Raw genomic sequence first — 25,264 nt, 5'->3', positions numbered from 1 at the left:
CCCATGAGGTGAGCACATGGGATGGTGTCCCTTAGGCCGGCACCTTTGGAAAAGATCCTCAGGGCAGACCTCAGGGAAGTCTTCCCTTTGGCTCACCTCTTAGAGCAGCTCAGAAAACCTGTAAAGGAATGACACCTTTACATCTGGGTAAGGAATGCCCACTGTGGAAAATGGTGAGCTCTCCCAGGGGTCGGTACATCCTGCTGTTGGTCCCCGGTGTTGGTCAAGGTCACCAGGGCCTTGGTCCTGGTGCTGTTGTTCTGGGTGACCCAGGCAGGTCCCCTCCCCTCTCTGGGCCTCGGTTTCCTCCTTTGTAAAATGAGTGTTGGACTAGAATGTCTCTAAGGGTCCTTTGAATTCTACCATTGACCTTGGCAGAGAAAGGGTTTTTCTCCTTCCTTCTTCACCAGCCTCATGAATACCCATTGGCCCCTTCATGCCCTCAGCCCCTGGTGGCTCTGGCAATGGACTCCTTGGCTTGAGCCCTGGCTCCGTTGCTGCTATGGGGCAGGAGTTGTTTACAGCGTTTCTGGAAAACTACAGAGAGGGGTTGCCTCCCTCCAGGGTCTCCCGAGAGATCTGTCTCCCGCTTGGCCATTGTGGGACCGCTCTGAAACAATGGGCCCCTGTCCTCAGCCAAGTAGCCTGCCTCTCAGGTCTCCAGCTCTGGGCTCGTGTCCCACAGGCTGGCTCATCCCCCCTCCCTGCCCTGGACAGACAGACTGATAAACAGCCCCAAAGGACAGACGCTGCGCTGAACACTGGGACGTGCCCCTCTGGTGGAGGGGTCTGTGATTTGTCTCCTGGCCCTGCAGGAGGGCCCACCAGACCACCGCTGGGGCCAGGCATGTGCCAGGGCCCCGAACGAAGTCGCTGTGCCCTGAGGCCCGTTTGCCAGTCTGGGTGCTGTGCCGTGGGGCCGGGCAGGGGGGCCTGACTGGCAGCACTCAGAGCCCTCATGCTGCGGATGTTGAGGAGACAGAGTAGACTTTCTGGGCATCCTCACATGGCTGGTATGTTTGTCCAGGGGAGAACTGGAAGCGGGAGACAGCAACAAAGCTGGCCGCAGACATGGTCACACCTGAGAGCCCCTGTTTATTTCTGTCGTTGCCTTTACCCCCAGGAGAGCTGGGGAGGTGCGTTTCAAACCAGACCCTGCTCCCTGCGCCCTCTGCAGAGGATCACTGGGCATCCCAGTTCGCCAGGGCTGTCGTCCTGGGCAGTTCCTCACAGCTCTCCCGCTTCCCGTCTCAAAAGTGTCCCCGTTGGGATGGTCCATTGCACGCTCACCACCCCGCTCCGGAGGCCCTCCTCTTCACCCAGCTGCCGGCCCACTGCCACCCTGCTCGTCCATCTGCTGTATCAACAAGGGACGCCACGAGGGCCTGCAGGTCTGGGGAAGCTGCTGCCCTGGAGCAAGGCTGACGTGGTGACAGGCCCCTGACCCCTCCAGCTTCCCCAGCTCTGGCCCCTCCACACTGCCTTGCTCGTACAGGAGGGACTCCCCACCTGCCTGTTGCCTAGAAGCCAAGTGTCACCCAAGGGCTAGTGTAGCTCTTTGGCTGCCGTCAAACCCTCCCGCTTCCTACCCGGACCCCAGTCTTACGTTTGAATGTTCTCTTGTTTGTTTGTTTTAGAGTATTCCATTTTTGGTTTGAGTTTTACTGTGGAGTCTTGTGGAGAGTCTAGTGGGTTCTTTCCCACAGTGAGCAAGCATCCTGGGGGTAGAGAACCCCCTGCTACAGAAGCCCACCCATCTCCTCTGTCCATTTTGGGAGTAGCATGTATTGGGGGGAGCACACAGCCCCAAACCTAGGGTGTGTGTGTGTGTGTCTGGTGTGTGTATGTTTCTCTAATCCTGGTCATCTGGCCATTTTCAAACAGCATCCAGGAGGAGCAGTTTTGGAAATGTGTGTTGATGACACAGAGAAAGGTGACAAAATGTAGGCTGCCTAGATAGCAGATGTGGGCCTGCCTTGCCTCTCCGTTGTGTTCCCCTTCTGCTGATTGTGTGCTGGGATTGGATGGGGAGAAAACACGTCAGCACAGGGGGAGGCAGGCAGGAAGGAGCTGTGAGACCCAGGGCCACCACGGGGTGGAGCCCAACATAGTTAAGGTGTGTTTGTTGAGTGGCTGAATGAACCACGAGATCAGGGGTTGCTAAATTACAGCCTATGGGCCAAATCCAGCCCACCACTGTTTTTTTTTTTTTTCTTTTTGTTTTGCGGTACGCGGGTCTCTCACTGTTGTGGCCTCTCCCGTTGCGGAGCACAGGCTCCGGACACGCAGGCTCAGCGGCCATGGCTCACGGGCCCAGCCGCTCCGCGGCATGTGGGATCCTCCCGGACCAGGGCACGAACCCGTGTCCCCTGCATCGGCAGGCGGACTCTCAACCACTGTGCCACCAGAGAAGCCCCCACCACTGGTTTTTACACAGGCTTTCGAACTAAAAAATGTTTTTCACATTTTCAGCTGGTAGGAAAAACAAAACAAAGCAAAAAACAAGGCTATTTCGTGACATGTGAAAATTATATGAAATTCAAGGTTCTGTGTGCATACTTAAGGTTTTATTGGCACATAGTCACAACCATTTGTTTCCATATTGTCTATGGCTGTTTTGGTGCCCTGATGGCAGAATTGAGTAGTTGTGACAGAGACCATATGGCCTGCAAAGCTGAAAATACTCACTCTCTGGCCTGTTCAGAAAAAGTGTGCCAATTCCTGCACTAGGTACCTCGGGATTTATGGGAGGAAGAATGGGACCTGGGAGGCAGCCACAAGACAGGCTTTCCCGGAGGGTGGGCCCAGCCCCCTGGGATGATGGTGGTGGCTGTGGTGAGAGCAGATGCTGCCAGAAGCTGGAGACCTGGTCCCAGGCAGAGCTGGAGAGCACCCGCCTCCTCCAGAGGGCAGGAGGGGGGCTGAGGGGGCCTGGCAGGCCCTCTGAGGGGACTGAAAAGGAATGTAGAGAGAAGACCCACTGGGAGGCCTCCTGCAGCTGCTTTTAACCCCGCAGCTGGAGCGCACCCCCCGGCTGGGCATAGGAATAGGGCACAGCGTGGAGTCTGGAAAGCCAGCTGTGACCTGTGATGCCAGGTAGACTCTGGCCTGGGAAAAAGATCTCACTTTATAGAGCAAAGAAGTGGGCACCAGTGCAGGCAGAGCCAGCTGGCTGTGAAGAGGCAGAGGTGGCCGTGCCTCAGCCTCATCAATCAGGCTGTGTGGCCTTGAGCAAGTTACCCACCCTCTCTGAGCCTTATCATCCATCTCAGGCTGTTATGAGGACTGCATGTGCTGAGCTCTATAGCTCATCTAACAGAGTGCCTGGCACCCAGGAGATGAGTAATAAATGCTCATCACTCACCCTTTTTTTTTTTTTTTTTTTTTTTTTTTTGCGGTATGCAGGCCTCTCTCTGTTGTGGCCTCTCCCGTTGTGGAGCACAGGCTCCGGATGTGCAGGCTCATTGGCCATGGCTCACGGGCCCAGCCACTCCACGGCATGTGGGATCTTCCTGGACCGGGGCACGAACTCGCATCCCCTGCATCGGCAGGCGGACTCTCAACCACTGCGCCACCAGGGAAGCCCACTCACCCTTTTTTGATCCCCTTCTCCTGCATCCCTCCACCTCCGCACCACTTTCTGAGGCTTTTAAGCCCAGACCTACTAATGCGTAGGCCAGAGACAGCCACTCCCTGAAGGGTCCACCAGGCTTCCCGCTCTGTGGGCCCCTACCCTGCCTAGGAGGGAGGGAGGCAGCAGTGTACAGGAGGGCATATCTCCTGGGACATCTAGGAGCTTGAGCTAGGCTAGGGTTGGGTTGAAGGAGTGTGGGCTCATGAGAGGACAGGTCTGCCTTCTCAGACCCTTTCTGCCCTGGGCTACGTTAGCCAGACTTAAGGCCCTGCAGCCTTTTTGCCTGCATGGTCCTCACCCCCAGAAATTTTGATTTGATTGGTCTGAGGCGGGGCCTGGGCATCAGGATCATTTTTTAAAGCCTCCCAGGTAATTCCAGGGTGCCACCAGGGTCAAGAGCCACTGATCTGATCCAGCCAAACCCACTCATTTTATAAATGATGAAACTGAAGCCCAGTGAAGGGGCAGGGACTGGCCCAAGGTCAAGAGGGTTCCAAGCACCACATCTGATCCTTCTTTTGCTGTACTGGTCAGCTAGCTGGGAGGTGGTAGACAGACGCCCTCCCGGAAGGGGCCGACTTCTCCCAGGAGGGGCTTTTTCTCATTTTCTAGGGCTGGGATAGTGACTAGGTCCAGGACTGGTCCACAGACAAAGCCAGTATCCCCAAGCTGTCCGCTGATCTCCATGGAAACCCCAGGAGGCACCTGACCCAGGCCCCTACTGCCTCAGCCCCTCCTGTGCCTCCCAGAATATCCAACTATTATTATCCAAGTCTCACCCCTCCCTCTCCTTCAGCGCCAGCGGTGGTGAGAAGGCAGGAAGGAACCTCCGTCGGGTTCTCCTTTGCCAGCTGCAGGCATGGGGGCTCCTGGCCTGGGCTGCCGTAGGAACCCCAAGCTCCTCCGCCTCTTCTCTCCTAGCTCTCCCACTGAGCCCTGGCCACAGAGGGGTGTACAGGGTCCCGCGTCACCATCCACACGGTTCTGGGGGTCCACCTCTGGCCTCTCTGGTGGGACCCGTTCCCAGGCAAGCATCTGCGGGGAAGGATCCTTGCCCTTGAATTAAGCCCCAGCCAGGGAAGCTGGCGGACACCTCTGCTCACGCACCAGAAATCCAGGTTCGGCCGATGGATGTTGCGTGCTGGCCGCACTGATTGAGACAGTTACTGCTGTGACTGATCCATGCTGTGCTCTAGGACTAGACAGAATGCTAGACGGAGACACCAAGTATGGGCTTGCGTCTCTGTCTTCCTTCGGCCCAGGCTTTCACCCGAGTTCCGTCCTGAGCTGCCACAGGTTCTTGCGGCACGTGGTCCACACACAGGCTGTGAAGCCCATGGCATTTCCACGGCCCGCCTGACCGGCCACGGTTAGGGCGACGGCCTTCAGTGTCAGCCGGCACAGGTTGCTAAGTATAGACTCCAGGCAGCCCCGTGGCTGCTGGTAAGTCCTGGGACACCATTTGATACCCAGCCTGGCCTGTGACACCAGTTGCTGTCAGCAGCTGGGGTGGGTGGGGAAGGGCGCAGCGTGTTTGGCCCAGCCCGTCCCCACCTTCTGCTGCAGAGAACAGAAGCAGCAGTTTCGTGATCACAGATTGGGAGTCATGTCCATGCTCCGCTGGTCCTGCCCTCTAATTATTATCAGAAAGAATAAAATAATGTCACCTGCCGGAGACATAAGTCATGGCTCGAGGGAACGGGCAGGGGCGGGGAGACAGTGTGCCCTGTCCTGTGGCCCCTCTGCCCACCTCCACGCTCACATGCTGACCCGAGGCTGGGTGGACCCAGAGCATCTCCCATAGTAGGCTGGGCAGCCATGTCTTCCCTTCCTGGTTTCCAGTTCACATTTTCTTCTTTAGACAGAAGCTGGGGTGGGTTGGGCAATAATTCTCCTTGAAGCAGTGTGGACACTTAGCCTTGGTCCCTTCTCCAGAATGTCAGGGTCTGGACGCCTGGCTTTGAGACAACTTGGCATCTTCGTGTGACTCCAGGCAGGTGGAGGCCCTCCACAGCCTTGGGGCCTCTCAGACTTGAGAGCATTTCAGGGCGCCTTCGCCTGCTGGGTTGTCGACAGGCCCGTGAGTTCACCGTCAGCAGGCGGTGAGGCTCATTCCCTAATTTGCTTTCTTTTCAAAAAAAAAATCTATTTATTTGGCTGCGTCGGATCTTCCTTGCGGCATGTGGGATCTTTATTGCAGCGCTTGTTGGGGTGCATGGGCTTCTCTCTAGTGGCATGCAGGTTTTCTCTTCTCTAGTTGTGGCCCGTGGGCTCCATGGCGCATGGGCTCTGTAGTTTGCGTCACCTGGGCTCTCTCGTTGAGGCACTCGGGCTCAGTAGTTGTGGTGTGCGGGCTTAGTTGCTCTGAGGCATGTGGGATCTTAGTTCACCGACCAGGGATCAAACCCGCGTACCCTGCATTGGAAAGTGGATTCTTTACCACTGGACCACCAGGGAAGTCCCCCTAACTTGCTTTCTTTCGGTTTAGAGATTATCCAGAACAATTGTACCTGAATTACTCTGGTCTGAAATAACTTCCTAACTCTCACTTAGCTGTGCCTGTGCCTGTGAGGGGGAGAATCACATCCACGTGTGAGGTTTGGTGGGGTACACAGGAGGGAAGGGAAAGCAGCCCCTGCTGCCTTATTCCCATGGGGTGGACTGATCCCTGAAGTCTCAGGGGAGTGAGAGAAACTCTCCAGCTCATTCGAAGCTGTAAGGAAATACCTTTTTTTCCCCCTTTTTTTAAAAAAGGGAATGGATTTGAACATATTCTCTCTCTTTGCTTGCTAAAGACAAAGGACTTCCATTTTACAGTATATGTATATGTATATATATATTTTTTTCCCAGAAAGCAGGTAGAAATTAATTCCTTTAATTTACTTTGAAAAAAATCATTTTCCCCAACATAGTTGCTGCATCCCAAGGCTTTGCCCAAGTTCACGAGTGACAGTGGGGAATAGTTGACGGAGCTTTGGGACCCAGCACACCGGGGTTTCAGTTGTGGCCTCGCCATTTATTAAGTTGCACTGCGTGAGGTCACTGAGCCTCAATAAATTGGGCTTAACAGCATCTCCTTGCTGAATTGTTGTGAGTGGAGACAGCATACAAAGCCCTGAACGTATTGTAAAGCACTAGCAAATAGTTTGTAATAATAAATGTAGTTATTATGCTTGAGAAACTGAAACTTGGTGTGGGCAGGGAAGAAAGGAATATAAAAGAAAAAAAAATCTGAATTTGCATTGTAGTTATATTGGGGATTGGGTTCCTAGGCTAGTCTTTGTCATCATCAATCCACCTCCATCCCCAAATCAAGCAGATACTGGAATCTCCACTTTCCGTAGAACTGCTGAGTCATCACAGCCTTGGGGAAATGCACATGTGTGGGTGAGAACTGAGGGCACCCCGGGAAAGGTGGAGGGTTGTTGTGTGAAGGTCAACATCACTTCCATTCACTCTCCCCTGATAATATTGCCAAATAGCTTTTCATAGTGAAATGAGGGCAAAAATGTCAAAATTGCATTTCAGTGAAGAGCATTATTGAAGACAATAGAGGAAGACACGTTGATTGAACAAAAGCTGCTGCCCTGGGACCATTATCTAATCAGCCTGCTCTCTGTGCTGTTCTTATCAACGGGTTTCCCGTTCTCATTTTATCGTCTGGAAGGATTTCTGACAACCAGGGGTTTGTCCAAACCAATGATGAGCTTCTTGGTGCTTTGGGGTATCTGTTTATTTCTAATTTTTGGTGTGAGTCATTCTAAACAGCCATGAGATTCTTTCCCACAACCCTGGAGACTGAAGAATATACATACAAGACACAAAGGTGGGGAGAGGGGACACGGCCAGACACCAGGGGCCACATGCCAGGCCTCAGATGTGGCCCCACCCTCCAGGCGTCACAGAGCCCCCAAACCATTGCCCTAATGACTCATAGCTGGTATCTTCGTCAGGTCCAGTTTTGACACTTGAGTTTAAGATTTACAGCACCATGGATTGACGGACCGTAACATTGCTCTCGTAAAATTAGGCACAGCTTGCTAATAAAATCAATGAAAATCAGCGTAGATCAAAAACTGCAAGCTTAGGGTGGGAGGGAGGGAGACGCAATAGGGAAGGGATGTGGGAACAGATGTGTATGTATGACTGATTCACTTTGTTATAAAGCAGAAACTAATAAAAAATAAATTAAAAAAAAAAAAAAAACTGCAAGCTTATATGAATCATTTGATGTGGGACGTTTGGCCTTCCCTGTTATAGAAAATCTGGAAACTCCAGAAAGGGGACAACACCCGCACCCCCCGCACCCCCAAGCTCACCACTGGTCCCATAGCTCTTTGAGCTTTCCCTCTGCTGGGCCATATCTTATTGCATTGCAATAACTTATTTTCATGTCAGTCACTGCACAAGCCACTTGAGGCCAGGGACGTGTCCCATTGTTCTGAGCTCCAGGCTCCGTATCACGTGTGGCTCAAAGTAATCAGAGCCGGAGGGGTTTCCCCACTCCTTGATGAGAGGGAAGAGCATAAGCTTTGGAGTTAGGCCTTGATTCAAATATTCGCTCTCTGTATTCATTTTCTTTGCTGTGTAACAAATCACCACGAACTTAGCTGCTTAAACCATCCCTCATATGTTAGCTCACAGTCCTGCAGGAGGAAGACTGGATGGAGAGGTTCCCACGGGCTCGTCCAGCTTCCCTGCTTAGCATTCTGCCCGGCCAAAGTCGGGGTGTCAGCCAGCCTGGCCTCTTACCTGGAAGCTTTGGAAAGAAGTCACCTCCAAGTGCGTTCAGGTCTTTGGCAGAATCCACTTCCTTGTGGCCTCAGGCCTGAGGTTCCCTTCTTGCTGGTCAGCCAGGGGCCACTCTGTCTCCTCGAGGCCACCTCGTTCCTTCTGTGTGGCCCCTCCATCCTCAGAGTCTGCACCAGTCCTTTCCATGCTTCGGGCATCTCACTTATGTCCGCTACCTTGAAACCTTGGAAGGGTGCGACTGAGAATCAGATAAAGCCGGGTAGTAAGGACCTACACAGTGCTTGGCGAGGGTTAATTCTTTATAATCCTTCTCTCCATAAGCCAATTTTATTTGAAACCTATTTTGTCTGATTCAGAGACAGCAAAATTGTAAAGGGCTATCTTTATCTGAAGTACTTGTCATTCTAAAAAGTCATGGTGATTCATCATTCTCCTGTGTAGAAGAATAAATAAAAAGAGAGGAGAAGGGAACACGCTCTCATCAAAACTTTTCTGGTATTTTCCTTCCTTTCCCCCCAACCCCAAGTTTTGGCATCTCTGCTTCAGCTGCTGTCTCAGAGTGCTGGGGGTGGGGGCCAGGGTTGACTGCTGGTGTCCTCAGACAAGTGGTGGCTCTGGGTCAGAGGCCAGCCCACCAGCAGCTGGCCCCTGCCACTCAGCAGGAGGCTGGCCCCGGCTGGGAGGAGGATGACTGCTCAGCTGGCTCTCCGCCTGCCCTGTGCTTCCTCAGGAGATCCTCTGCGAGCTCACGCTGGATGCCCTGCTGGACATGAACGAGGCTAAGGTGAAGGAGACGCTGCGGCGCTGCGGGGCCAGTGCCGAGGAGTGCAGCCGCCTGCAGTACGCCCTCACCTGCCTGCGGAAGGTGACAGGCCTGGGTAGGTAGGACCAGCCCCATCGTTTCCCTCTCCCTCTCCCTTGGCCTGGACACTGGACTTCTCTCCCAGGCTTGGCCTGGTTCCCTGGGCGCCAGGGCTTTTGCTGGGATGGATGACGGAGTGGGGCCAGTGTGATCAGGGTCTCTGGGCCAGCTTGGAACGGCCAGGGTCCACGCTCAGAAAGCGTGTGATGGACCTGACCCGAGGCAGAGGGCTCTCCCTGAGACAGAAGGCTCCCAGATCCCAACTGGGCTGGCCAGTATGAAGCTTGAGCCATTGTTAGGAACCCCGGGCTGGTCTGCTGGGCAGGGCTGCGTGATTTGCTTCCTGTGGAGCACCTCTGTGGGGCTCTGTGACTCTTCTGTAGCTTCCTGCAGTCCAGCCCCCTCCCTCCCCCCTCCCTGCCCTCTCCCTCCCCTCCCCCTCCCCTGTCCATCCCCATCGGCCACCAGGCTGGGCTGTATGCTCAGGAGGCACACGCTGGTGTGGGCTCGGCCTGAACCAAGCCTGAGGAGAGAAACTGTACCTCGTTTCAGCTGTGAGTGTGGACATGGCTGCCTCAGGCAAAGTGTATAATCCTGGCATTATGAATAATGTTCCTCGGGAATTATTTGCAGGCTTTCTAAATCTTGCCCTGGAAATAGCTTCAAATGCCCTGACTTAACGCTCCCATGACCACCCAGATAAGCCTTTAAAATGAGCCTAATGAATGGAATTTGCTCCATTTTTTAATTCGCTTAGCCACTTGTCTTATCTCTGGCTGCCTGAAGCTTAAGGAAGGCGCTGAGGTTTTTATTCCACTTGATTTTTTTTCCCCAGAGAGGACTGTGCTTAATTTCTTCCCTGGCCCCTTTGTACCAAGTCTTCCTCTGAACATAGAGCCCAGAGCTTCACTCAGTTCGGAAAACCTCAACACATCTGGCCTCTGGCAAGTGCCATTGAGTAAACAGGACAGGGACATGGTTAGCAGTCTTGTCCCCACATTTTACAGAGAAGGAGACTGAGCCCAGAGAGGGTAAGGGGCTTAACCAAGGACACACAGCAGTGGGTGGCAGAACCGTGATTTGAGCCTCAGCCCTTGCCACCTGTGCACATTTCACTGTCTTTTTTCTTTATGTCAAGAGAAAAGATATTTCTGATGGATTAATTTAGCCATTTCTGTCAGTCACCTTCAGACAACAGTCAGAAAAAAAAAAAGAAAGAAAGGAAAAAAAAGTACTTGCCACCCAAGCTGGGAATCTGGGGGACCTTGTCAGCCCTCCCGCTCTCTGCCTGCATTATAAACAGTTGTAGAGGAGCCAGCCATTGGGTGGTGGTGACCCCCGTGTGTCAAGGCTGCTATCTGTCCATCCTGTGTGCCAAGATAGGAAGATCACTCATTTACGAAGCACTTCTTATGTGCCAGGCACTTGACACACATGTGGCAACAGCCTTTTAAGAGGTGGTGGTGAGCTCCTTTTGTAGCTAAAGCATCTGAGCACTGGAGGCCCTGGATGAGTTGTCTGGGGTCCCGCACCTGACACGTGGCAGAGCTGGGCTTTGCACCCAGTTTTCTTCCTCAGAAGGTGCTTTTTCCACTATGTCCCCAAGGAGGTCCTGGGCAGAGAGTCTATTCCAGGTGCTTCTTTCTCATTCCATCTTGGCTTGTGATACCCCTACATCCCCAAGAGGGACCTGCCGCACCCCAGTCCAGGACACAGGCAGGCAGAGGGGTCTGCCCAGTAGTGGCTGCACTTCGAGTGTACCTGCTGGGGGCTGGGTGGGTAACTGTGATCACCCTGTCTCTCAGGTCATGCAGTCAGAGTCTTCATGGCACCCGGCAGGGCCGGGTGAGAGCAGTCAGGCTGCAGTAAAGATAGACTGTGGAATTAGACTGCCTAGGCCTAGCAGTCTGCTCAGCCACTTAGAACCCACGGGACCCTAGCCAGTTATTTAACCTCACTGTGCCTCATTTTCCTTATGAGTAAAATGGACATAACAACAACACTTCCTCTCATAGAATTGTTGTGGGGATTAAATGAGTTAAGGAGAAGTACTTAGTCTAGATCCTGGTGCATATCAGATGCTCTTTTCAGTATTAGGCCTGTGGGGTCATGGAAAATGTGGATGTCTCTGGTCTTAAGAAACGTGATGAAGGATGTTTCTTTATGCCAGTGGCTGGTGAACAGGAGAAGATCATGCTTGCTGATACTCCCCGTCCTTCATCCATGGCAGACATCACTAATCAATCCCTGAGCTCTTCCTACTTAGTGACTCCAGAGTCATTTTCAAGCAGCCACTGCCAGTTGACCGGTGTTGGCATGCACAACAAGAGCCATTTGCCATCCATGAGCTGGCTCAAAGCAGTGGTGATTAAATAGACAATTTGAAGAATTGAGGGCTTGTTTCCTTTGGTGGCAGACTTGCCCATGGATCCGTGGAACTCATTCTTTCATCCCCTCGACAAGAGTGTGTCCAGTGCCTCGTATAGGCCAGTTTATAAATTAAAGTGTAGGTCTTGGCCACAGTTCTGAAGGAGCAAGCATAAAGGAATACACAGACTAACTCATTCTCCAACTTGATCCACGAATAGAAAGTCACCATGCGGTGAGGTAGGAGGAAGGGCGTTTGAGGAGGGGATGGAATGGACAAACGCTAAGAATTGCGAAGGATAATCCCTCTCCACCATCTCTAATAGATGGCTCTGTGGGCTAGGCTTGACCACCTCTGATGGCAGAGAGCTCATTACCTCCGAAGGCTGTGCCTTTATAGGTTGTTCAGCATTGGTAGCCTTGCGGGAGGAGGCTCAGTGCTGTGGTTGAGATGGAGAGCTCAGTTCCCATCCCACTGCTTACTTAGCTGTGTGACCTTGGCAGTGTACACAGCCTCTCTGAATCTCAGCCACCTCACCATGCTGGGCGGATTTAGGAAGACGGGGTACAACTCGCAAAGTAGAAGGATTCCAGGGTGAAAGTTCACTTTGCCTTGAGTCAAAATCTGCCCTCCTGTACTTCCCAGTCATTGATTCATACGAGGAGGGAGGTGTCTTCTTCCCCACAGCAGAGCCTCTGTGGACGGGTGTCCTTTCTCCCTGTCCCTACCCCTTCACTATCTCCCCATTTCCTGTAAGGTCAAACCTCAGGCCCTTGGCAAGACATCCAAGGCCCCTCCAGAGCTGGCCCCACGTGGGCTGACCCTCCAACTTCATCTCTGGCCTCTCCCTGGTTTGTCCTGACCTCTCAAGTCATGTGGGACTCGGAGTCGTTGCCCGAGAGTGCTGTGTGCTCCCTGCCTTTGCATGTACTGTTCCCTTTACCCGGTACACCTTCTCCACTTCTGGCCCAGCCAGCTGGCCCAGCCCTGTTGCCACCTCCGCTGGGAAGCCCCCTGACCCCCAAGCTATTTAGGGTCCTCCTCCTCTGTACCCTCTCAGTCCCCACGCGTCTCTGCGTCAGCACACAGCACGCCGTGTTAAGTGTCCGTCACTCTTAACTGGACAACTCAGGCACCACGGATGTGTCTTTTTTTTATGCCTTGACACCCGGCGTATACTCGAGTGAATGGACAGGCCGTGTCATTGAGTTGGAACCCCTAGAGCCTCAAGGCCTCAGGGGCCTCAGGCAGAGAGTCACCATGAGGACAGCCAAAAGTCACTCACAGGCTCCTCTCAAAAGGAAGTGGCTGTTGATCTCTTTCTAGCTGGATCTCTTTTCTAGTAAATTCCCAGGGCAATTTGCTATCGGAAGGTCGGTGCAGCCTCTTTTCCCGATGATTGAATTTTCTTGGAGGGGAGTTATCCCTTCACACAGCCCAGCTTCTCTTCCCTAACTCTTAGAGGTCAGTCACCACTTCCCTCTCTGAGGTCACCCACTTTGGGGGTGGGTTTCCTCGCCCGCTCCCCACAGACCTGCCAGCAGGAGCCCTGCGCATTCCCTCTCCGGTCCTCATTTTCCTCTCTGTAAATTGGGGACGGTGATATCTACGCCGGTGCCCCCGCAGTCAGCCAGGTAGTGTGGAAGATAGTGTGTGTGCACCAGTGGCCTTAAACAGGTGAAGGCTGGCAGTTGGAGCCTCCGCTAAGGAACTGTGCTCCTGGGTCCTGGCCCCCTCACCAGCCCCAACCATCTGTGACTGGACTTCTTGGCCCGCAGGCGGGGAGCACAAAGAGGACTCGGGCTGGAGTTCGTCGGATGCCCGACGGGAAAGTGGCTCCGGGCCTCCCGCGGACAGCCTCTCGTCAGCCAGCCTGCCCTGGCCCCCAGGGAGCTCCCAGCTGGGCAGAGTGGGCAGCGGTGCCCAGGGCCCACGCTCCGTCTCCGTGTCCGCTCTGCCCACCTCGGACTCCCCGAGCCCCGGCCCTGGCGAGGGCCTCGCGGACCCCTGTATCTCCCTGCACACCAGCGGCCGGCTGACGCCCCGCGCGCTCCCCGGCTTCATCACTCCACCCACCACGCCCCAGCTCCGCCGGCACACCAAGCTGAAGCCGCCCAGAACGCCGCCCCCGCCCAGCCGCAAGGTCTTCCAGCTGCTGCCCAGCTTCCCCACGCTCACCCGGAGCAAGTCCCACGAGTCTCAGCTGGGGAACCGCATCGACGAAGTCTCCCCGATGAGGTAAGTGTTCCTGCCAGGCAGGTGCTGAGTTTGCCGTCTACTGAAAGTTCTGACTACGGTTTTCTCATTGTAAAGGTAACACAGGCTCGATTGAAAACGGGCAAAATCAGCCAACATAGAAGCTGCAACATGAAAAGTGAAAGATGCTCCCATCTCTCAGTCCGTTCCCCAGACTACCTTATCAGTTTGGGCTGAATCCTACTAGATTTGTTTCTGAACATACACATACACACACACACACACACACACACACACGTGCAAAATGATACCATGTGTCAGCCAGGTTAGATTGGGTTATGCTGCAATAACAAATACCCCCAGATCTTTGGGTCTTAAAATAACAAAGATTTATTTTTTGGTCATGCTACCTGTCCATCACGGTCAGCCTCATTTCAGATTCCAGGCCGGAACATTGTCTAGAACATCCCACTGTGGCAGAGGAAAAAAGAACTTTAGATGTTACAGCCGAGTAATTAAATGCTCTTTCCTGAAAGTTCCACTCACCATTTATGGCCCTACCCAAACAATGGAACCAAGAAATGTCATCCTCCCATGTGTGCAGAAGGGGGAATTAGAATATCATGCTGAAACCACTAATGATTATCAAATACTATGTACTCTGTTCTATACCCTATTTTTTTCAACTTACCTTTATTTCTGAGAACTTCATGTCAGTACATCTTGAAATACCTTACTCTCTTATTTATTTATAAAAATTTTTTAATCTGTTTATTTTATAGGTAGTAACAGTCACATAGTCCAGTATCCAAAAGCTTTGTAGCTTGCGTAGAGCTTTGTGGAGTATAAAGTCAACCCCTACCATTTTTCCTTTTCCTTTCAGGAGCTAACCAGGTTATCAGTTGTGTATATATCTATAATTATTCAAACTACCTCATCTTTTTAACTTTTTTTTTTTTTACCTCTTTCCAGTGTATAGTTTAACTAATCCCTCCCCTCTTGATGGACATTTAGGTCTTTGTCCTTTTGCTATTACAAAAATCGCCCTTGTCAATATAGCCTTGTGGACAGGGCAGACGGGAAGGAGGGAGTTTTCGTTGGGTGCCTCTTACCTCCTTGTACTTCTGAGGGTTGGAGACCTGGCCCCTCTCCTGACATGGTCTTTTTTGGTCTTGCATGGGCTTGTTCCCCCATCCCAGTGCAGGCTATCTTGGGTCCCTTATGGGATGGACCCTGGACATCTCTGATGGTTTGAGTGTGTGTCACCCAAGGAGAGAAATCTACCTGTGACCTACCTGCCACTCTCGATCAGGCTGTCCTGCTGGGGCCTGGATCCTCCCTCCTCCCCCCACCCCCCAAAAGGGCTGAGCCTTCCTCCCCCGCTGGATCTTCTTCTCTCAGGAAGCACAGTGATAATGACCATGTGGACACATGGACGTGGGTCCATCAGAGGGCATCTCAGTGGACAAAACCCAGTGCATCTCTTTCCTCATTTTTTTTCCTTAAAAGAGTGTTAGGAGGACTCTGGTCTCATCCCCAGCTCTGGGTGGAGAACAGAGCCTCGGGCAGATGACACCACTTCCTCAGATCCCACCCTTGGTGAGCTGGGCCTTGGGCCCTGAGATTCTGAGTCAGGTCCCCACAAAGCCACCAAAACTGGCACTGACATGGGTGCTCAGGCCACCCTGCTGCCCTCTATGAGCCCTGAGGGTGGACTGAGTGGCCTGGGTTCCTAGCTCTCTTCGTCCCCGGGACAGCGGCGCCCCCGGGAGGCATCGCTCAGGGCACGTCCTGGCCTGGCCCTGCTTGGGGGCTGCCTCTCTGCTCTTACAACGGTCCTCCTCACCTCCTGCCCCAGTCACTTCCTCTCTGGCTGCCTGAGCCCCCCTCCTGCCTGGGCCGAGCACCTCTCCTCCCAGGGCTCTGGGCAGCGCTCCCACACCTACAGGCACATGACCTTGGGAGACTGTGAGCCCGTTTCCTCAGCTGTGAAGTGGAGTGACCTCTAATTACCATGCAGGTGGCTGGCGAGGCTTAGAAAAGCTAATGTATTAAATAAAGTGCAGGGTGTAGCTCCATTGTCCACTGGTGGGGGGCCGGGGGAGCTACCTCTGGCCCTTCTCATTGAGGAAACGTTCTCTGGTCACTCAGCCAGCCTGGCTCCATGCCCCAGGGGCTCAAAGTCCTCATCCGAGTACCTTGCCTGCTCCCGCCCAAGGGCTGATGTTCTGGGAAACACCAGGCCAGTGCGGTGACATAATCCTACTTTCTGTCTTTTTTGTCTCCTGCAGGTTCGGTAAGAGTGATTCATTTTCATCCCCTCTGCCACCCAGGAGTCCTGTGTGTGTCACTGTCCCCATCAAGGGTGGATTTCTTCGACCCTCTCTTAGTCTGCTGACCTTTCCATGGTCCAGAAGCAGAGATGCTGGGCAGGAAAATAGCTCTAGGACAGGGAACCTTCAGATGACGAGGTGGCCCAGCCCAGCCAGCAGCTGCTCTGAGAAGCTGAGACCTTGAGAGCATCACAGTCCATGGACAGCCCTATGGGGAGGCCCCACTTGCACCTTGCTGCGCCCCCAGGTGACCTCTGGCAGAGAGTGTTTACCGGCTGGGCTGCCATGGTGATGCCTCGCTCCCGGGAGAGAGGCACTGTCTGTCTGGTGTAGGTGGACGGTAGCCATAGGCAGAGCCTAGCTGACGTCTTGGGACCCCTCTGTTCAGGAGAGGAACTTCCCTGGAGGCAGGAACGTGGTTGGCTCTGAATGAGGCCCTGAGAGATCGGAGGGTGCGAATATCCCCTTGGGAGGGGATGAGGATGCCTAGGCAACCTCTGAGTCCCTTTTCTACCTCTGGGTTGAGAGCTGGTTCTTGCACGTGGCTGTGCTGTGGGGCATCCCACTCCAGAGTCAAAGTAGAGGTAAGTGACCTCTGGGGGTCTGCTTTTGATGGTCTCAGTGGAAATGCAGACGTCTGGCTTTTGCCTGAGCAAAATAGCAGCTTATTTTTGTACTGTCCTGAACTGGCTAAGCAGAGTGATGAGGCTGTCAGCAGGGTCTTAGACATGCGGAGGGGCAGTGACTTTGCCAGAATGGATCTGACTGCAGGACCACCAGGGTGAGAAAGGAGGGAGGGGGCACTTCCCTGTCCCCAGGGCACAGGCAGAAACTCCCAGGGCCCTTCACAGAGGCTTGGAGGAGAATCCAGCACTTGCATCCCTAGGACAGCCTGGCCCTGCCATCTTCCCAGTTGCTATAGTAATTCAGGGACCATAGCAGTGAGGCTGCTTCCCCAGTTTTCCAGGAAGGCAGGACGAGGCCTTCAGGACCAGTATTTCATCTCCATCAGGGACAGCCTCATCTCACCTCCCTCCTATCCCAGGCCTGTGGCAGACATTACAAATCAATCGTAGGTTGCATTCAGAGATAGATGGTTAAAATCTCATTTTCCCATAGTCTCTTTCTCCTAGACTGGCAACCTAATCCCTTTTAGACCCATGTGCTTTGATGACTTTGGCTACTGACTGGGGCCGGGTGGCCCCCACCCCCAGGACGGAGTTGGGAAGAGGCAGCCCCATGGCAGATGTGCTGGCGAGATTGTGGGTTCAACTATCGGGGTGGCAGAGGCCTTTTGGTTCCGATCACACTCCCCCTGGTGTAGGAGGAAAAGTCAATACCTCCATCACTCCCTTCTCCTGGGGCTGGGTGTGTGGTACTTGGTCTTGAGTGAACCATCACTTATTGAGCACCAGCTGTGCGCCAGGCCAGCATGGGGTGGAAGGCTGACTCAGAGGGTATGAGATGACCACAGATCACTGGAGCACGGTGTTCCTGACCTTCCTGGGTCACAGATCTATTTGATAATTGGATAAAAGTGTAGACTCTCTTTCTAGGGGAAAGCCCACATCATTCCGCTTACCGGTCCAGAGGGTTCCCAGAGCCCCTGAGGGTTCCCATCCATGGGCTCAGTTAAGAACCCCTGCTCTAGGAGGAGATAGGCAGTGTTGAGTATGGGCAGAAGGGAGGGTGGGGAGGGGGGTGCCCTGGTGGAGGAGGGGAGATGGGGTTAGACGTGGGCCGCTGGTGGACGGACAGATTGCTTCCAGCTGCTCCTCTACTGCCTGACCTATTATACCACGAACACCAGGGATGCCTGATCTTATGAGGAAGCCAGGATTGGAGAGAGAGGCCAGGGTGCCCTCTAGGAAGGCAGGCAAAGCTCATGGCCTGAGATTTCCCCAGAGGCTCAGACTGAGTGCCCGGCTGGGGCTGGACCACGTGGGAGCAGGTAAAGCTTCACCTCGTCTTCCCTCTACCTGCCGGGCTCTGGCATTGGTGGCTCTCAGAGCAAAATTCCCAAGGTGCTTGTGACTGGAAAGCTAGGTATGCCACATGGCCGGCCAGCCTCAAACCCTCCGCCGAGGGTCAGGCAGCTTCTACTCGCTTACCAAGAAGCAACCAGAATTGGTGGCCTGTGGGTGCATCCACAAGGAAGTGCAAGAGACAGGGGGGGAGTGGAGCTGCTGTCCTCACCTTGGCTTTGCCCTCCGCCAATGCTAGAAACCTCACAGGGACCATTTCCGAACTGTCTGCGGAGGCTAAGTGGTACCATTTGTTTGCGGGGGGGCCCAAGCATGGGGGTGACCACACTGGCCCCCTTTGGTCTCGCCTGGCCGTTTCTGTCTTGATTAGATGCAGGTCCAGGGAACTGTCCCTCTGCCATATGGTGAGTCTCTGTACCGCCCTAGCCTGTGATGCCTGAGACGGAAGGTCACAGGCACACGCCGTCCCCAGCAGGGCCCCCTCAGCCTGCCTGACCTGGCCCCTTTCCCCGCAGATCTCCAGCACGGATCCCCACAGATGGTACGAAGGGACATCGGGCTCTCGGTGACACACAGGTAGGCCCACCTGGGCTGGGGCGGGGAGGGGGCACAGAGCTGGGCTGGGACCCATATAAGCCGAGCCTCCACCAGGGGGTCGCTCTTCATTGCATGGGGAGGGGCTGTCCTGACCCCCGTCTCTCAGGGCTCTTTGCCTTTGGTCTGTTTGTCCATGCCTCTGTGGACACGGCCTGGCACCCACCTGGAGCCCCTGCCTGTCACCAGCAGCCTTTGGGACTTGCTGGGCCCTTTCCTGTCTCTCCTTGGGTCTCTTCCTCAGTCTGCTGAGGGAATACAGGTCCCAGGAGAAACAGGCTCAAAGGCCCAGGGAGGAGGGGCCGAGAGCATCCTCTGGGTCCAGCACGACATCAGTTACGTGGACATAACTGGCCACACATCAGAGCCCCGTGGAACTTGCTGAAACTCCAGACCCCATCCCTAAGGTTCTCGGGTTGCCAGTCTGGATTCCAGCAACTTCCGGTGACTCTGGCACTCACGCAGCTGGCGTGGCTGATGTGGACCCATAACGTGGACAGCCCAGAGGTCTCGGCCTCAGGGCTCGTGAGGCTGGCGTGTGCTGCCAACAGCAGCTTCGGGCAGCGTCTTGTTCCACCCCCTGCTGTCCCCGCCGCCGATGGCCAGCAGGATGGTCCCTTGGGATGCGTGGTGCTCTGGCCGCCCCATTAAAGGATGCTGTGAACACAACAGGGCCCACTCATTTCCCGCCGGAGCGTGAGCTGCACTCCAGCCTGTGCGGGAGGCCAGCCTCAGATCCTCACCCAGCGGTGCAGACTTGGCTCGCAGGGCTTGAGTAATTTGCCCGAGGTCACGCGGCCACCGAGACGCTGCTTAAGCCCCGTGGCTGGCTCCCAGGCATCTCTGTTGAGAGCCTTGGCAGGGCCGGGATGCCTGTACCCCAGAGCCTCGGGGAGGAGAGTCTCTGGCACCGGGGGAAGCTGTCTGACTGAAGGTCTGAGAGCCTCCCTGTGTCCCACCCAGTGTCCAGTGCAATCTTCCCAGCCGTGAGAGAGCAGGACCTCTCCTGTTCCCTCTCCGGTTGGGACTCCTCCATCGCCCGTCGGCAGGAATCCCTCTCAGCCTCAGTTTCCCCCTCTGCGGTTGGGACTTGCTGTCAGTCCTGTCGTGAGGATAAAATGCGGTGAAGTGCCTGTGAGCCTCACGTGTCCAGCCCTGGGGAGCACTGGGAATTTAACCTCTGGCTCTAGCCGGAGAGAGGCCGACTTATCTGAGGGATACCAGGATCAGTTTTGTTTCATTTTTGCCTTGGCTGCACCTGGTCGCACAGAGGATTTGCCAGCTGGACCCCGAGTGTTTCACAGCCTGCCGCTCCCTTCCACCCGGGCAGCAGTACCCCTCTTGTCTGGCATGGCCAGGATGCCCTGCCTGCCTGGGTTCCGGGCGTGGGTACGGGACATCACGGTCATACCCTCTTGGTTTTTCTTGCCTCTCTCGACAAGAAGCTCTGAAGGTTTTTGGTCCAATCGTGAGGGGAGAAAACTGTTCCATGAGGCTGGCCCCGCCCCTTCCACCTCCCTGGCACCTGGCCCTTCTCCGGCCGAGCCCCGACTCTCATGTCAACCTGCCTTCAGGACTTCCTAGTGGGGATCATCTCACGTACCACCCCCCTGTTGACATGAGAGGAGATTAAAGACCGGAGAGAAGGAGAGTGTGGACCCCAGGGTGGCCGGATCGGGGCTCCTTAAAAAGCGTTCCAAGGGGGTGGGTGTCTGTGTCCTTGCCCCACAAGCTCCCATCTTGGCTGAGTAGGAACAGTGACGTTCACGCCCACAGTCCAGGCTCTGCACATTTATACAGCACACGAGCGATCCTCCCCAGATCCCTGTGAGGGGAGAGCGTTGGCCTCATTGGCTAAGGCTTTGACCCATCCCACAGCCAGCAGTTGGCAGGATTCAAAGCCGGTGTGGTCGGACCCCAAAGCCGACGCTTTTCCCCTCATTTTCTGGCCCAGGGGTCTCTTATAGAGCCGTGCTCTGGTTCAGAGACCTGGGGTCCCGGGTCACACAGGGACTGTGTGACCTCGGGAAAGTCACCTAACCTCTCTGAGCTGGTTTCCTTGCTTGTGTACTAAGAATCCCAGACCTGCCTAACTCCCAGGGGTGGTCACTCTCAGGAGTAAGCTAATGTTCGTGGACGCATTACAAACTGTTCCCCAAATACTGTTGCTGTTTGTTCTGTTGTTACTATGATATACAATGCTTTAAAAAATCTAGTCCTTCAAAAATGTGAGTTCTTTCTGCCTTTAGGCCTCCCCACCCTGTGAATGGACCTTGGACTTTTTCTCTGGAGGTTACCACCCACTCTATCCCCATCCTCCCTTCCAGTATATCATTTGTCGTTTTTAAAAATTTATTTAGTTTGGATTGAAATACATTTATAATTCAAACCTCAAGAGGTCTAAAAGGGTATATATATATGACAAAAGTCCTGCTGCTGCTGTCACCAGTCCCCAGTTCCCCCTATAGGCAGATCTTGGCAGTTTCTTGTGTGTCCTTCTGGAGATATTTTTATATAAGCAAAGACATATGTATATTCTTCCGCCTCCTTTTTTGTTTTCACACAAATATTGCATATATTATACACACTGTTCTATCCTTTGCTTTTTTTCTTTTTAAAATCGAGGCATAATTTATATAGAGCTGAGTACACAACTAAATTCTTACATATGTATACACCCACGTATACCACCCAGAGGAAGATTCAGAGAATCCACATCCCAGAAAGTTTTCTTTGGCTCTTCTCAGTCTGTAGTGCTACCACCCAGAGGTACTTTTCACTTCTGTCATCATAGGTTAGTTTTTCCTGTACTTGAACTTCATATAAGTGGAGTTGTGTTGCACTCTACCTTACTTTTTTCACTGACAGCATAATTTAATGATCATTGCCTATTTGTGCAAAAAGAGCTTCCTTATTTTATTTTCTGGCTGCGTGGTATTCGGTTGTGTGCATGGATCATACTTTATGCAGTCAGTCACCTGTACACCTAAACGACACAGCTTGTTTCTCGTCTTTTCTGCCACAAACATGCTGCAGTGAGTAACCTTTTCAGTACATCGTTTGACACCCGTGGGAGTATCTGTTGGATGAATTCCTGGGACTGGAATCGCTCTGTGTGCGCACTTATGATTTTGATTGCTTTTGCCAAATTGCCTGCCAGAGAGCTGGCATCGGTGACCACACCAGCTTTGGGACCTTGGCAATGAAGACTTTGTGACTAAGAAATCTGAATGCCTGGGGGAAGCAGTGGCCCCTGGTGTCCCTGCCCTGCATGCGAGAGGGTGCCCCGGGGCTCTGGGATGGAACCGAGTCTCCTGGTCTCTCTGCGGCTTTGTGGACCCTTCTCCATCCTGGCCCCTCTGAGCATTTCTGTGTGTCCACCCCCTACAGGTTCTCCACTAAGTCCTGGCTGTCGCAGGTCTGCCACGTGTGCCAGAAGAGCATGATGTTCGGAGTGAAGTGCAAGCATTGCAGGTGATGGGCGGGGCGGGGCAGGGGTGGCAGAGGGCAGCAGACTCCATACCTTTAGTTTAGTAATAGTCTTGCTACTTGATTCTTGGCCTTAGGTCAAGTTGGAGTTCAAAGGAACTCCTTTGAGAGTTCCTAAACCTACTCCTAATCTCAGCACACCAGGGAGTGATCAGCCCTCTCTAGGAAGATTAAGGGAGCATCAGGCACAGCACTCTTAGAAGAAGGGAATATTTGAGGTGGGCTCTGAAGGATGAATAGAAGTTTACCAGGTAGACTAAGGAGGAAAGAGAATTCCAGGCCAAGAGAGCATCTTGTACAAAGGCAGAGAGGAATGGCAGGACTGTTCTGGAAACTGTAAGGAGTTCTGAAGTTTAGCCTTACGTGTTAGCACACAAGGAATGGGGAAATGGGGACAGGGAATGGTAGAAACAGAGAAGTGGCTCATGGTACTTACAGAAGAGAGTGAGGGGAGAATGTAGATTCTATACAAATTCAACCTTTTTTCCTACTATTGTGGTTTCTGGTAGGAAAGAAAGGCAAGGATAGTGAACAATGTAGGGTGAGCAGAGTCTGTCCCCTGCTGTCTGGCTGCCCTCACCTTATAGAGGATGGATCTGGAGTCTGCTCCCAGTCTACTTCGCCCCTGTGTTGCTGTGTGACCCGGGGCAAGGTGCTTGCCCTTTCTGGGCCTCATTTTTGTCAGGTATACATCTGGGAAGATGATTCCAGGTCTCTCTGTCCATCAGAATTGCTCTGAGAATCTGAGCTAGTGTTTATAGTTAAAGCATTTGGGCTCCTGCCAGACTGTAGCTGATGGGTCTCATGTGTGTCAATTGGATAAATTGTGGTTAGGAGAGTCATCGGGAAAATGCAAAGGAGATGCCAGACCTTTCTCACCAGTCTAGGTCTTTTGTGGCTCCTGGCCATTTGGCTTTAAACTGGGGACCTCCAGCTCCCTTTCAAGTAATACCTTTCAAGCAGAGAGCACAGGATAACCTCTGAGCCCCAGGCTCTCCTGCAATTGCAGTGAAGTTGGTGGAGCCCCAGCCATCTGCCCATTGGATCAACGAGAACCCCAAGAGGGGGTCCAGCAGGCAGAACCAAACTAAGAATCCAGCTGTTTCCACTCCTGCCACTCTGGTCCTCAGACCACGTGGCCTGTGTAGGAACGTAGCAGGAGGGGCTGCCCCTTGCTTCCCTGGGACCCTTTGGTAATGGAAACATTTTCCTTCTAATTCATCTCTTTTAAGTTCAGACTTGTCTCAAGCTTTCTGAACACGGGTAGAGGGTCTCTTTTTGTTTAGAAAAGAGAAATCGCTGTGTGACCCACAGCAAGTTAAAATGGGTGTAATCAAACCTGCTTTGACGTGAAGATTGGGCAGGTGATAGCGGGAACGTGGTCGTACTCAACAGATAGTAGCTGCTAGTACTATTAACATCAGATGTTCTACACGCTTAAGCTAGTGTTTGTTGAGACATTTGTGGGAATTGAGGCAGTCGTGGTTGAGTGTTGCACAAAACTTCCAGGCAGTGTTTCTGAGCCCCTGTGTGTGTCCCGGGGTCCCGTGTGGCTTTTCGTGCACTGACCCTGCCTTCTTTACCAGGTTGAAGTGTCATAACAAGTGCACAAAAGAAGCCCCCGCCTGTAGAATATCCTTCCTTCCACGTGAGTGTTCTCCCCTTCCCCCTTCTGGATTTGGGGTGCATCTTTCTTGAACCTGTTTCCTGCGGATGGTTACAACGCCCCTCTTTTTAAACAGTACCCAGGCTTCGGAGGACAGAATCCGTCCCCTCGGACATCAACAATCCGGTGGACAGAGCAGCTGAACCCCATTTCGGAACCCTCCCCAAAGCACTGACAAAAAAGGTATAATGTTAGGCGAACCCTCACCCGGGGTTCCTTTCTGTGAAGCACCCCCAATATGGAGGTCCAGCAGGGGAGCATGATACAGCAATCCGGGGTGTGTGGCCAGAGGGTGGCCTTTAGGGATCCCATATTTAGCCATTTCGTAGATTTCACATTTGTGTCCAAATCTTAGTTATGTGCCCATAGCCCGCCTCCCCTATTTTGAGCTACCATTTCCTGAGTACTTACACTGCGTCGGGAACTTTTTCCATTGATATCTCATTTGATCCCCACAGTAGTTCTAAAAGTCACGTGCTGATATCACCTCCATTATTTTTCTTTCTTCGGCCGTGCCACACGGCTTACGGGATCTTAGTTCCCCGACCAGGGATCGAACCTGTGCCCTCGACAGTGAAAGCGCAGAGCCCTAACCACCAGACCGCCAGGGAATTTGATATCACCTCCATTTTACAGATGAGGAAATTGAGCACGGGGTCCCCCATGAATGAGAGGCAGGCCCAGAGTGCATGGGTGCTGTGGAGGGCGGGCCCGTGGGGTTGTGCTCCCGTCGGGCCCCTGACGCCTGCCTTGGTGGCTGGCACACAACAGGCAGCGGGGAAACATTTGTATGGAATGCTGAGCGAATAAACAACCCTGTGAGGCAGCAGCTGATGCCCCTGCTGTGTACACAGTGCACCGTGTGGCTCAGAAGGGTGGGGTGGGGTGATTCATCCAAGGTCACACAGCTGCCGAGTCAGGGCTGGGATTCAACCTGCCTCGAGCTAGCCCCCTGCCCTGGCTGGCCTGGCCTGACCGGGATGGAGGGTCTGGCCTTGACATGTGAGCAGACAGAGTGAAGGCCAGTGGATGCAGCCCCCTCCCCCCTTTAGCTTGGCAATAGGCAGTGTGGGTGGTCGCTGGACGGTGAGGCCCACTGCATGGCTTTGGTGGATTCCAGAGTCTGCCGTGCATCCCAGAGCCTTGAGGGCCTGTAGAGGAGAAGCCGGTTGAGCTTAGCATTTAACCCAACTTGGCCCCAACTTTTTTGACCAGGAATCCCTCCCCAACCCCCTGAGGAATTGGTGTGTGGTCTGGGAAACACTGGTCAGGCCCAGGGTCCCCCCTGATGTAGACTCAGTCCCCCCAGTAGCCCTCCCTCAGGTGGTCCTCTGGCCTTGCTAGGGCCCGTGCCACTGAACGTCCTAGCAGGCAGGTCCCCCTGC

At 53.6% G+C, this 25,264-nt stretch overlaps 1 protein-coding gene across 3 annotated transcripts in view; it reads left to right on the top strand.

Annotated features, from left to right (window-relative positions):
* KSR1 (kinase suppressor of ras 1) overlaps positions 1-25,264 on the top strand; it is a gene marked incomplete at its 5' end in the record, with an annotated part of 141,100 nt that overhangs the window by 95,061 nt on the left and 20,775 nt on the right. For all 3 annotated transcript variants that reach the window (XM_079724731.1, XM_079724730.1, XM_079724729.1), the window contains 6 exons: positions 9,117-9,264; positions 13,395-13,854; positions 18,617-18,706; positions 22,115-22,198; positions 23,800-23,861; positions 23,956-24,062. In XM_079724731.1, coding sequence (XP_079580857.1) covers positions 9,117-9,264; positions 13,395-13,854; positions 18,617-18,706; positions 22,115-22,198; positions 23,800-23,861; positions 23,956-24,062 — 951 coding nt within the window. The remainder of the gene's footprint in view (positions 1-9,116; positions 9,265-13,394; positions 13,855-18,616; positions 18,707-22,114; positions 22,199-23,799; positions 23,862-23,955; positions 24,063-25,264) is intronic.

This window comes from Hyperoodon ampullatus (genome assembly GCF_949752795.1).
Source record: "Hyperoodon ampullatus genome assembly, chromosome: 19".
NCBI lineage: Eukaryota > Metazoa > Chordata > Mammalia > Artiodactyla > Ziphiidae > Hyperoodon > Hyperoodon ampullatus.
The sequence above is the reverse complement of the archived record's forward strand: the minus strand, read 5'-3'. Positions and strand labels throughout refer to the sequence as shown.